At 29.4% G+C, this 14,098-nt stretch overlaps 1 protein-coding gene across 2 annotated transcripts in view; it reads right to left on the bottom strand.

Moving 5' to 3' along the window:
• Positions 1-14,098, bottom strand: part of LOC107443611 (large proline-rich protein BAG6) — a 59,525-nt gene that overhangs the window by 16,619 nt on the left and 28,808 nt on the right. For both annotated transcript variants that reach the window (XM_043046875.2, XM_043046878.2), the window contains exons 17-19: positions 7,266-7,378; positions 5,413-5,514; positions 4,565-4,628 (exon numbers count right to left, since the gene is read on the bottom strand). In XM_043046875.2, the coding sequence (XP_042902809.1) occupies positions 4,565-4,628; positions 5,413-5,514; positions 7,266-7,378 (279 nt within the window). The remainder of the gene's footprint in view (positions 1-4,564; positions 4,629-5,412; positions 5,515-7,265; positions 7,379-14,098) is intronic.

The raw sequence follows: 14,098 nt of genomic DNA, 5'->3' as shown, positions 1-14,098 counted from the left end.
TTTTTACGATATTAAAAAATCTAATAATTAATAAAATGAAATAATAAAGTACATTACAAAATAAGCATTGAATTTTATTTTCCTATACTATCACAGTTTTGCTTTTATTTTAGGCTTTTGTTTAAAACCTATAAATTTTCTACAATTAAAATATTTAATTTGAGTTTATATGACTTAATTATGATAAATTTTTTCCTACTTTCATTCTGTGGGCATAGCAGTTTTTTTTATTTATTAGAATTTACGAGGCGTATCCAGAAAGTAAGTTTCCCTATTTCTTTAAAAAAAAGAACTCATACTTTCAGGAACATATTTTTTGGCAACAAGTACAGCAATGTTTCAGCTATTTTTCAACATAGCAACATAGAATTGAGACACTTGTATCATGGGTTCAACTTTTGTATCCCTCTGTCGTAAAACTCTGCCGTCTGTGAATGGAACCACGTTGCGAAACAGTAAGCACTGACCGTTACTGTGAAACACTGCTGAAATTGCGACGTGCCATTCAAAACAAGAGGCGTGGAATGCTTACTGCAGGTGTTGTGCTCCTCTATGACAATGCTCTTTTACATACGGCTCGACGCACAGCAGCTGTTTTGACGAAATTTGGCTGGGAGCTGTTTGATCATCCACCTACAGCCCTGATCTTGCTCCGAACGATTTTCATGTTTTTTTGCACCTCAAAAAATTCCTGTCCTCTGGTGAGCGTTTTGGCAACGACAAAGAGCTGAAGACGTCTGTCACACTCTGGTTCCATTTACAGGCGGCAGAGTTCTACGACAGAGTGATACAAAAGTTGATCCCACGATACGACAAGGGTCTCAATTCTGGTGGTGGCTATGTTGAAAAATAGCTGAAGCACTGCTGTACTTGTTGTCAATAAATATGCTCCTGAAAGTATGAGCTCTTTTTTAAAAAAAAAAAAAAAAAAAGTAAATAAATATGTAACTAATTGAAGTCTTGCAGCATATATNAAAAAACATTTCTTTTCTTCAATGTTTATTCATTTTGATAAATCTATTGTTCATATGATAAAAATAGAAATTTTTTTTTGTAAAAAGAAAGTATAAATTTTTTATATTTTTGAATGAACTCTAAAAATAGAACACCTTTAATTTTTTACAAATATATTACTAAGTTTATTGATGAAAAAAATAGAATGCTAATGTTTAAATAAACATTACTACATTTGTCATTAACATGTCTCAATACATGTGCGGCCCTTCTTTAGCCAACCTGCTGTGCAAATGGCCCTTCACTCATAAAGGTTGTGCACCCCTACTATAAATTTTTTTTAATTAAAATAAATTTTTAATAACATTTCATAATTTTTATCTACTTTATATGTGCTAATTTTTTAGTTTTGCTGTAAACATGTTAGATTAAGTCTAATTTTTACAATAAAAGTCCGTCTGATAATTTGAATCAGATAAATTTGAATGAAGATTGAGCTGCAGATTGGTTTCATAAAATTAAATAAAATGCTTTAACTTTAGAAGTAGGACTTCTTTGAAATTGGTGTAATTACAACAAAAGAAATGCATGAGTAGTGTATGTACAAGACCAGATAACTAAGCAATAATTTTGTTCGGAAATTGCAAACTGTTAATTTCAAAACTTGCAATTTGCATCCATAATATATTTGGAAAAAAAAAAAGATAAAAGAACTTAATACAGTGAAAAAAAAGGAAAAAAAAAAAGAAATCAAAATCATTAAAAACATGATTTATGCAACTCTTAAGGAGTCTATTGGGCTTTTAATATTTATCCCCTTCTCATATTTTCTTAGTCATCATACTTTCCACTAATTTAAAAAATTTATTCTTTTCTGACATTTTTTTTTAAAAAAAGTAAGGATTTATTTTTTTGAAACTTTTGAAGATAATCAGAGAATGAGATGTGGAAAAAATTTATTTTTCAGCTGGTTTAAACCAAGTTTTTAATTTCTAAAACAGTTTTTATGAACAAAAATATTTAGTTCTCTTATCTGATTTGATTTTCAACTTACTGATTTTTCAAAGTAAATGAAAAAGCTAAAATTTCATCAATCCTAATCATACTAGTCAACCTAATCATATTTTCAGATAATTTAAAAACTTCATTTCGTTTCAAAATTTTAAAAAGAAAAGGAACTAAAAATAAATTTTTTTGAATTTTCAGAACAGAGAATGAGACGTGGAATTAAATTTATTTTTCAGCAGATTTAAACAAAGTTTTTAAGTTCTATAACAGTTTTATGAGCAAAAATAATTAGTTCTCTTAAAACTTACTGATTTTCCAAAGTAAATAAGAACCTAAAATTTCCTCAATCCTAATCATACTACCAGATATGAGACGAGGAAAAAAAAATTTTTTTTTTTTCAGCAGGTTTAAACAAAGTTTTTAAGTTCTAAAACAGTTTCTATAAACAAAAATAATTACTTCAACTTTAAACTTACTGATTTTTCAAAGTAAATAAAAACCAAAAATTTAAAAAAAGGAAGAAAGGGAAAGAAACTTAAAATGAGTTCTTACTTACAGCTTTAATGGGTTGCAAACGTGAAACAGTGTAGCTGCTTCCGATCTACAGTGAAACAGTGTCCAATTCTCTGCGATAGGTTGCAATTATTACAAAATCATGCAAACTTTTAACAGTAAAATTGTGCAAATGAGGCAAGTCTTAGGTATCTGATATCAATCGATACATCACTTTTATATAAAGAAATTATCCCTTAAAAATTTCGAAAAAAGAGAGGGAAAAACAAACTAGATATAAGAACTTTTTATTGCCACTTAATTTTAACAATACATATGTGAAAAGAATTTTAAAAAAAATTACAGGGCTAATTTGTTGACAGGGAATGAAAGAATACAAGGGTGTTTTTGTAGGGCGAAGTTATTTTTCGCTTTGTATTTCAGATAGTAATTAATGATCTGCAAATCTCATCAAAGGTGCCGAACCACCGACGTTAATCGACAAATCACACTTAGGTTGATCAGGGATTATTTTTATGTACCTCTCATGGAAACTCAACAACATGCCTTTAAATGGCAGAGTTGCCAGCTGCTATTTTGCTTTCATAAGCATTTTTTTTGCTTGTTTGTGTTTTTTTAAAAAAAACTTTAATGTAAATTCCCAACAGTTTATTTTATATAATTTTTGGAGGCATCACTATTTAGTAAAATTTGCAATTAAAAATATTACATTTTGTTACTATTTCTTGATTACTGATTTCTTTTAGTTGAACAATGCATATCAGGTCCACAATAATAGTTAATTTTATGAGTTAGTTTGATGTCAACCGATGCCTGTTATTTTGACATCGTAAATATTTGCACTGTTCACTCAGCCTTCAAAATTTCGACTTACTGCCTCTGATCATTACTAAATGAAGTTGATACTATCCATAAGACAGTGTATGAATGCTATTCCAATGTGTACTTTTTCTTTCAATTGTCCTTTGAAGTATGCTAACAACTGCTCAAGGCAGCTGACCAGGATTTATATAAGTCAGCCAGAGGAATCAGAATAAGAGCAAAGAATTCTACAACATCTGGTTAAACAGAGACTGGTTCCGAAAAGGGATCACAGATTTTAATGGCCATTTTAGATTTAACAAGTAATTAGTATGTTAATATTTAAAGCAATGGAAGGAAATTTTTTTTTTAAAACTTTTTTTGGTAGTGACGACATGACATACCTTATTTAATATATATAAAAGTTTCCTTAAAAGTAAATGTAAATAAGATATTAAAACACTACTTATTGATATAATCCTTGGTGTGTTGGTTACATAATCCTTAACTGCTTAACTTTATGCAGAAAGGTAGCAAAATCAGAGCTTGCAATTTTTGCAAAGTAATTATAAATTACACAAATTCTTAAATGAAGAAAAATATGCATTCAAAATATTCCAATTAAGGATTAAGTAGCTTTGAAATTATTAATATTTTACACACACTGAATAATTCACTTTTGGAAAGGAAAATTAAGTGATTATTTAATTTGTTTGACATACAGCCAATAAATTAAACGTCATATTGAACAAAAATTATGTATACAAAGAATGACATCAACTGATAAATTGTTAATCTGTTATTGTTGATCAATAAATTTTTAAAAATTTTTTTTTAAATGAACTTAATATCTATTTATCTTCTCATGTTACTCCTTGGCTTAAAATAATGATCCCCACCAATATTATTATTTAAAGTTATAAGTTTAAAAAGAGAAAATCTTAATTGTTTGTGGAAAGGAAAAATGAAATTTAGTAAAATAAACAGCTGATATATATTTTTTAAGTGATTTAATAGGGATTGCACAAGTGACTTAAATTAATCATTTATCAAAATATTAATAATATTTATTCGCTTACCCAAGTTTTAACATTCAGGAAAAATATTTTTTGTTTTCATATTAGGTAATATCCTTAAAGTAGGTATATTTATAAATGAAACATAACAAAATAACCTTCTGATGAATATTTCATTATGACATTCATTATGGCTCTTTTTCTTTCTTACAACAGTACAAATTAAAATGAAAAATATTTTTACAAAAATTAAAATACAAGAGCAAGCTCACCTAAGTCACAATCTCTGATCCCAGTGAAAACTTCAGCAATTGTCTTATTGGCTAGCCCTATATTCTGTAAAACAGAAAGCAATATATGTTAGAAAAAAATTATTCTTTATTTTTAAATGATAAGAAAGGAAAAAGAGAAGAAAATGGAAGAAATCAAAATTAATAATTATAATACTATCATTTGGCAATAACTATGAAAAGAATAGTTTAAATTTAAACAAATAGAATTCAATACAGTACAAGAAAAATAGAAGTTTTCGATACTTAATTTAAAAAAAAAAAAAAATTATAACACTTATTTTAATTTCATTCATAATTTTAAAATCTACATAAACCTCAATAAGAATTAATTTTTCAATATGATTTATGACTTTTTAAATAAAGAAATATACCTTTAAGAGAAAAATTATGCGGGCTTATTTCTTATTACAGCTTTTACTGTTTTACGAATTTTTCATAATAATTGCACACTGAGTTATTTGTGTTTACTGATTTAATTGTGAGTGCTATTACAAATATTTTCTTTAAAAAAAATATTACTTGTTTAAGCTTTTTAACATTAAATGGTTAAATTTTGATTAATTTTTTTCAAATATCAACTTATTTTTTTGTGATTTTAGACATTATTTTGTATTTAGTATATATGAATCTCCGTTTGCATAGTCGACGGCATTTACAGCTACACGATAGATTGCTTATTCTTTTACATAAAACTCACTTCAAAAGAATGATAAATAATTGAATGATAAATAATTCCCATAAATAATTTTTAGTATTTTCAACACTGATTACTTTTTTAATATATCAGGTTCTGTAACGATATGCTTAAACTGAAAATCTTTACTTACAGACAGCATAAATCTCATTGAGCTGTTGCCCGTTGCAAAACCTGGCCTCGGAGGTAAGTTGCCCTGAGAAGGAGGTACTTGAGTGCTTGAAGGAACATCAGGCTAAAAATTTTGTTTTAATTAATGTTACTTAATACTAACACACTTAATATGCAAAGCAATGAAAGTTATAATCATATATGATTAGGGCCGCGATGGCTCAGGGGATAGAGCGTTCGCCCTCCATTGAGGCGAACCGGGTTCGAATCCCAGTAGAGACGAATTCCGCATATGGCTTGCACCGACCACAGTGCTGGCGTGAAATATCCTCAGTGGTAGACGGATCAAGGGTTAGAGTCCCCTTGCCATCAGGCTAACCGTAAGAGGTTCTCGTGGTCTTCCTCTCCATGTAATGCAAATGTAGGTTAGATCCATCAAAAAGTCCTCCACGAAGGCAAAATTGCCCCAATACTCAATCCAGGAGTTCCCTTGTCTTCTGGATTGGTTACAAAATTACAAGCCTATGGAGTTGAATATTAGTAGTCGTAAACCACTAAAATTGAGTCGGCTGTTCAACAACGGTTATAAAATTAAAATAAAATCATATATGATAAGGGCGTGGTGGCTCAGGGGATAGAGAGTGACCGTGGTTTGTATTACAACGATGGTTGGTTGATACTGGCTCGCACCAACTACAGTGCTGATATAAAATATTCTCAGTGGTAGACGGATCATGGGTTAGAGTCCCCTTGCTATCAGGGTAACCATGGAAGGTTTACATGGTTCTCCTCTACATGTAGTGCAAACATGCGTTAGTTCCATCACAAAGTCCTCCATGAAGGCAAATTTCTCCCAATATTTGATGCAGGAGTTTTCTTGTCTTTTGGATTGAGTGAAAATTACAGGGCTACAAAACTGAACTTTAGTAGTTGCAAAATCAAAATTAGGTCTAATTATTTATTACTAAAACCTTGTAACAACAATATCTTGGGGATTAAATAAATGTATCTTTGTAGAGGTATATATTTCTGCATTAAGGGTTAACATATTTTAGGAATGCATTTTATTTTAATTACATTTTAATGTTATAAGCATTATATTATAACAGTATCCTGCAATTTTAGGGAAAAATACATTCATAAAAAAAAAATGGAAAACAAAGTGTTTTGTTTAAAAAAAAAAAATATCAAACACGCTGAAGACTTTAAAATTGAAAGAACTTTCAAAGAATCGTCCAATATTACACGCTAAAAGTATGTTGTTAATGTTATGTGTGTGTTAATTCTAGACTCATGATCAGGTTTTAACATGAATAAAATGAAATCAGTGACAATAAAACAGTGATTTCTAAGTAGATAAGAAAGGCATTCCCAATGGGAAGTTCTATGGATGATCTCCACCGATATGAAGGATGGAGTTATATTGAAATCTGAGAAAAAGTCATTCTTATATTAGTGAAAAGGAATAAGTTCGATTAAGTGAAAGGAATAAGTTGAAATCAACAGTAAGTCTTTTTTTGCCAGAAAAAGAGGAAAAAAATGGCAAAAGATAAAATAAGAATGTTTTTCTGAATTTGAATATCAAAATATTTTAAAGAGAGAAACTAACGTTGAAAATTTAAATTCATAAGGATAATTTTTTTTATATGGATTTAATTGTTTAGAGAATATTATAAAATTGAGAAGAAAAAACATTAATTGATACACAAATTCATCAGGACCACGAAATATTATAGTAGTAGAGGAAGTTGTTATATTGGATATCATTGTAGTGGGAGTTCACTGCATTTGCAAATTTTAACCCCATTCTAAAGAATTCAAAACAGTTGAAGTTTTTAAAAAAATTAAGATAAAAATGCTTTCACTTTAACTTACAGGTGATGCTCTGCCACGATTTGCTTGACTAGATGCTGTAGTGAATATTGAACTTTCCCTTGGTGTATCACCAGAACGAGAAGTCAAAACAGTCACTCCAGCTGCTGCATTTCCTAAAAATTAATTCAAAATTAGTTCTAAGGCTACAAAAGCAAATAAAACTATTTAATGATATGAGCAGATCATTTAACCTCCTCCTAACTTAAAACAAATTAATTACCATTGATTGTATTGTTTTAGATGATATCACTAAAAGAAATAAAATACAATATTTTTGTAAGAACTTTAAAGTCAAAATAAAAATCAGGGTCTGTGATTTTTTTTTTTTTTAAAAGTTCGTAATGGGGTACTTTCAAAAGATTGATTGCTGAACCGTGGCATTTTTTTTAAATCATCAATTGTTTTTTCTATTTTACAATGAAACCACTCGGGAATGACCACTCTCTGTTCCACAATAAAATGGTTGTTAAGAGAAGTTGGTCATTCTTAAGGGTTACCTCAATTGACTTCAAAATGCTATTGAAGATACATGATTTTTTTGCTAACGATTTTAATTTCAGTCAGTGTCATTTTTTTTAACTAAGAAATGCAGCTGGTTTCAAGGGTCATGAAAACTGGATTGATGAATAACATTTAGTGTCAACAACAATGATCCCTACTGATATAATTATATGTAAAAATAAATTTACCATTCATGAAAGATAGAAATATTTCAAATAAATAAAAAAATGTTTTTTTTTTTTTGTTTAAGTTTGCATTTGTTTGTTAAGTTAAAATAAAAAAATAGTTAGCTTTGAAAGACGAGGATAGGTTTGTTTGAGATGCTTAAATTTTTTTCTAAAATAACTTTTTATCTAATTTAACTTTCAATTCCAATAATAAATCATTTATAGCATAGTGTTTAGTGCACTCTGACTGCAACCTCATCAAAAAGAGTTTTCTAAATAAGAGCCTCAAATCTACTTATTTGTTTTGTTAATATTTTTTGTGCTACCTCATTTGCTCTTTGTCTGCATTTGGTGCAGAGGTTCGGCGGTAGCTGGGAGACGTTTTGGTTCATCTAAAGGTTTTCTTAAACACAAAGTGAATAGAAAACATTCCGGGCCTCCCAAAAGTGGTCATAAATAGAGGTCACTACACAGAGGTGGTCTTTTCTGGAGGTTTCACTGTTTTTCAAGTAAGCCAGGCTTGTCAAATATCAATTCTCCTAAGCGACACATTCTATTTTTTTTATTTTTAAACCAAGATTTTAATTCTTTTAGTATATATTCCTAACTTAGCACAAAGACAGGCATGAAGTCATGAACTAATTATGCATCGAAGTTGCCAGGTACTCAAAACAAAAGTATATCATAGACAATAAAATACACAAACAAATAATAAATCTGAGTTAAGTAAAAGACGTAGAAGAGAAATAATTATATTTTAATAAATTCGATGTACAATACGGCATTGTATCTAATTAACTTCCACTAATTAACATTCGAACTTATGTGGAGAGACTAAGCTTGACTTTAACACATCATCTTGTTCATTAATGATCAGCTAGCACTGATGTTATTGGTCACATATCTGTGTATTTGAGAAAGCTCTCTAATCAAATTGCAAGTCTTAAATTAAGTACACTTAGTAAATATAATTCTAATTGAAATATTATTAGACATAAATAATTACAATGCATTTCGAACTGTACTACTGAATTAAATTGTTTTTGTTGATAGTTCCATATAATGCATGCAAATGCATGATTTAAGTTAATCGAAAAAGAAATGTCTTATTATTGTTTACTAAACAACAGGCTAAAAAATACAAATCACAAAATTTATTTCGTATTTGTTTTTTTTTTCCTTTTAAATTTTTGAAGTGACGAAATTTAGAAAGATTAATTGCAGGTTATCACATTTTTTGTGGAAAAAAAAACTACCCCATTAATTAAAGAAATTGAGCTAAATATATAGGCAATCTTTTAAACTAATTTTTTTATAGTATAATTATGATATTTTTCTTTCAACATACTTTAAGATACAAAAACTGCAATTGTAAAATAAAATGCTATTGTGAAGATTTTGTTTTAAAATCAGGATTCAATAAGATTGTCCTCATCATGTTTTTGCAAAACAATTCATGTTTAATAACTACTTTTTGCAGATGCATAAATATGTATAAAAAACAACAACATATTTTCTCCTTGTTTCTGATCCAAAAGAATTTTAAGATTTTTAAAATGAAATTTCATAAGTTCTGTGATTTACTATTAATTACACATTAAGTTTTAATGTAAATTTGCTAACTAAAATTTATGAACACAGCAATTGAACACAACAATAAATTTTAATACTGTAAAAATTAATATACTTTAAAAATACGAACTGACTAATCAATAATCTCTTTAAAAAAATCAATTTAAACTAATGATTTATTTAAACAAATCACTTGATTTAAATCAAACTGAATTGATTCAATGAAACCTGATGAAAATGGGGAAAAAATAGGAAAAGACACAAAAGCATCTTAGAGAACAGTCAAATGAACACAATGTAAATTATGTTGGGTAATACTTAGAAGGACATATTAATTAACACAGAAGCATTCATCTTGAATTATGACCAGTTTTTAACCTAAATGAACTTTGAGTCTCTAATTAACAAGTTGAAACTTTTATCAAAAATGAACGAATGATTAAAAGTGTAATTTTCATCAATTAACTGTGCAGTAATAATGAGTAATGGATAGATGGCAAAGTAAAAACTAAACAAATTACAGGCATCGGTCACATTGCATATAAAGATACTATACCTCTATCTAATACCTTTACTAATAAATTTCAGAAGAAAAAAAATTTTATGCTACATAGAATCAGAAAATATTTCTCTTTAGAACTTATTATGTTAAACTATAAATTAGGGTTACAAGGTTTGAACTCAATTTTAGAAATAAAATTCCCAGACTTTTTGAGATTTTTAATTTTTGTAAAGTTCTAGATTACATTTTTGATACTGAATTTCTCCTCCAACATCGTTCAAGTGATGAAACTCTTCTTATTAACAACTTTATTAGTATTTTGTAAGATCTCTCAGGTCCTAGAATTCAAGAGTAAACTCACTAAAGTATCAATGCATAATGAACTTAATGAAAATAAAAGTTCTAAAAAAATATTGTTTTCAAATTATTAAACAGTAGCTGTTACCATAGCAACGAATGCACACTGTTTGCTCTGAAACACACTCCTAGTCTTGAAACCCAACGTAGTTTCAACACAAATACAAACACTTAAAATTAAAGACAATAATATTTATGCGACATACACATATCTAAAACACATTTTAAATAATCTGAATACTAAAAATTAAATGATTTCTACATATGCATTACAATATCTAATTACAATCGGTAGAAAACACACATATATCTCTAACATTTTGTTACAAAATTTTACCATTTAGTAACAGGATATTTAATACACCTACTTTTCTATCCTTACCACAAATTATTTTAGCAATTTTTCGTGTTAGCCATTTAGTACTTTGCATATGCTCATATTTGATTAATACAAGTGAACCAACTTTAACATTATTCTTTGTACACATCTACTTAGAACGTTGTTGTAAAATATTTAAATAGTTCCTCTTTCATAGTTTTCAAATTTGTTGAACTATACTTCGTTGCTTTTTGCCATTTAGAAAGTCTGTTCTCTGGTAACTCAACGAGTTGAGGTTCACCAATTGAAGACAAAAGTCTCCCTATTAAAAAATGACAAGGGTTCAAAGTTTTAAAAATCAGCAGATAAAGGGATGAGAATTCAAAACATTATCAAGTTTTAGGACAACCGTGAGAAATTCTTCTAAATTCAAATTAGTGTTACGGATAATGCATTTTAGGTGATATTTAAAAGATCTTACCCTCCCAAAGACCACAAAAATTCAGTGATATAGGGGGTATAAAATTCTATTCAATATTTTTACTAGAAAGAAAATGAGGAAAAATTTTATATCGATGTTTTACCATACTATGAATTTTTTTAAGTTCCACACATGTCCCTATAAAGTTCGTTAATTTCATGTGCATTGTCCTGTATAATTTTAAACATTCGCCTTTGAGACTAAAAAAAACATTTTAAACAAGCAATAATCACAAAATTCAAATAAATCGCTTTTGTGTTTAAACATACAAATATACTTGCAAATATTTTATTTAGTATTCCCTTTCTCTGGTTTCTAAATTTAATGTAAAAGGGACCACAAAAGTCTGCTTCAACATTATATAGAGGAAAAGAGGGGGTGACTCTCTCTTTGCGTTTGACTTTCGAATACAGGCTTGTTCGTAAAGCATGTTATACATAGAAAAAATCTTTCTACAAACATTTTAAACATTTATGATCTGAAATTTACGTCTAAGGTGATATAATAATGAATTAGATCCTGCATGCAAATATTTTACATGATATCTTACAATAATAAGTGTAAGGGGATGCTTATCTGGCAGAACTATTGGATGCTTTTATATATGTACTTAATTTTATACATCTAAGGTGATACAATAATGAATTAGATCCAACATGCAAACATTTTAAGTGATATCTTAGAAAAATAAGTGTAAGGGCATGTTTATCTGGAAGAACTATTGGATGCTTTTTATATGTATTTAATTCAGAATTTTTTAATCTATCTCCAACTCGAAAAACATTACAACCATCTAAAAATCAATTCAAAGATTTGCCTTGCTACTTCTGGGAACAGTCACCTTTCATGAGATATTTTATTTCTCCAACAAACTCATCTTGTTGAATAAAATACATCTCAGCTTTTCTTAACACTTTAAAGGAAAGGTGACCTGTAATCTTTTCTTTACCCTTAGCATTATTAATAAACCTAAGTATATAACACACAACATGAATAATAGTTAAATAATTATTACTTTATGTACGTATATCATTGACTATTGCATTTTAGTTAAAAGTACTAAAAGTAAATGAGCATTCATTTGTTTTCGTCAGTTCACCACAAATTTCACCTAAGGAAATTAAAGTTTCATTATCTACATGTGGAATGTCAATAACCTTTTCTTTCAAAAATGGTGGTCAATGCCATTATTCAATAGAATGTTAACACTGACACCTCTGCCTAGAAGATTGGTAGGGTTTTGTGTTCCGGAGCAATGAGCCCAGTTTTCAACATTACTAAGGTCATGGATTCCACTTACTCGATTGGCAACGAAAGATTTCCATCGCCTACTTGAGCCCCTGATACAGTAGAGGACAATTTTAGAGTCAGTCTAAATTCACAGTTGAAGGTCTTTTATGGTCTACTATTGTCTTCACTTTCATGGTCAGTCCGGCAACAACCAATACACCAAGCAATTTTAATCTTGGTGAAGTGATTTCTTTACAGGAATCAACCCTTTGAAACTAGAAGGTTTACTTCGATGATTCTGTCTTTCTTAAATATATGGCAACTCCATACACCTTTCAGCATCACTAAAATAGTGGTTAGCATCACTAAAATAGTGAAGTTCAATGATATCAGTTGAATGTTTTGTAGATGAATTGAGAACATTTCTAATAATTTTAAATTCAGAAAGACGGGGAACTTCAGAATAGCACTGGGAACACATCTTTTGAACATCAGAAGGTAATTCTTCATCAGAAGTATTTTCTTTAACACAAGGACTAAAGAATGCATTTTACATGAATGGTAAATGGAGTAATAACCATGCAGAGAGGGTTTAATACCTTTCCAGCTGCTCACAGTAAAAATATTTTAGTAATCTCCTTTTTTGATTAACTCTCTATTAGGCTTTGAATTCCTACAATAAGACAATCACTTATTGTTTTCCATAATATTCCCAAAACCTTTGTAATCAGGACTCCTGAATCAGAAGAGGGCTTGTGCAATTGAGTATCAAATCCTTCACGTCTCCTAATTGCATCAAGGGGTTGTTGTTAGTAGTCCACTTTCTAGGTACCATGCTAGATCGGCTCTTAATAGATATCGCCTGCCTAGAAATTCTAAATGCTTCCGGAAATCATCATCGCCAGAAACAAAGTCAAGCACATAAAAGCATCGCTCTAAAAGTTCAGTCGTGGTCGGGTATAAATCGCGGTATTTTTAAAATAGCAGAAAGGTGAAACGGGCTAGATGTTACCCTGAAAAGGACTCTATTAAATCTGTAAACTTGAGCATTGCCATTTTCCGACCGTAAGAAATGCATAGCATCTTCGTCTTTCTCAGTTAAAGATATCTGTAAGAAGGTTTTCTCTATACATGACATGAAATCGATTTTGTTGAGTAAAAAATTTACAAGTACATTAAAAATGCTTGAATTTAGATTTGGCTTTTGCCAAAGGCAATCATTTAGGATCATCTGGTGAAAATTATGACTTGAGTTTGCATCAAATATCACCCTCCTTCTTGTAGTAAAATTTTCTTTAAACACTGGTTGATGTGGTATGTAATGCAAGGGTTAATCTTTGGATTTTCTAGGATTAGACACTTTTTCTATTATGTTCTTATTCACATAGTCATTTAATGTTTCACAATATTGTAAGTATATATATTTGGATCCCAGTTGAGTCTGCACACCAATGCCCACTCCTTTAGGCTACTGCATAATTATCGCTAAAGTCCCTTTAATCTCGTTTCCAAGGTAATTCAATTTCATAGCAGTTATGTTTGTAGCATACAGTATTTTCAAACTGTGCAAAAGATTGGCCTGTCTCATAGTAATTACGGTCATCTTTGATTCCGATTCTCTTTAATATGTTTTCCTATTTCACTGCAGTCATAAACTAATCCGCAATGAGTTTTCTGCTTGGATTGGTCAACTGAACTTGAGAT

This window comes from Parasteatoda tepidariorum, chromosome 8 (genome assembly GCF_043381705.1).
Source record: "Parasteatoda tepidariorum isolate YZ-2023 chromosome 8, CAS_Ptep_4.0, whole genome shotgun sequence".
Taxonomy (NCBI): domain Eukaryota; kingdom Metazoa; phylum Arthropoda; class Arachnida; order Araneae; family Theridiidae; genus Parasteatoda; species Parasteatoda tepidariorum.
Note: the sequence above shows the minus strand (reverse complement) of the source record. Positions and strands in the feature narration are given on the sequence as shown.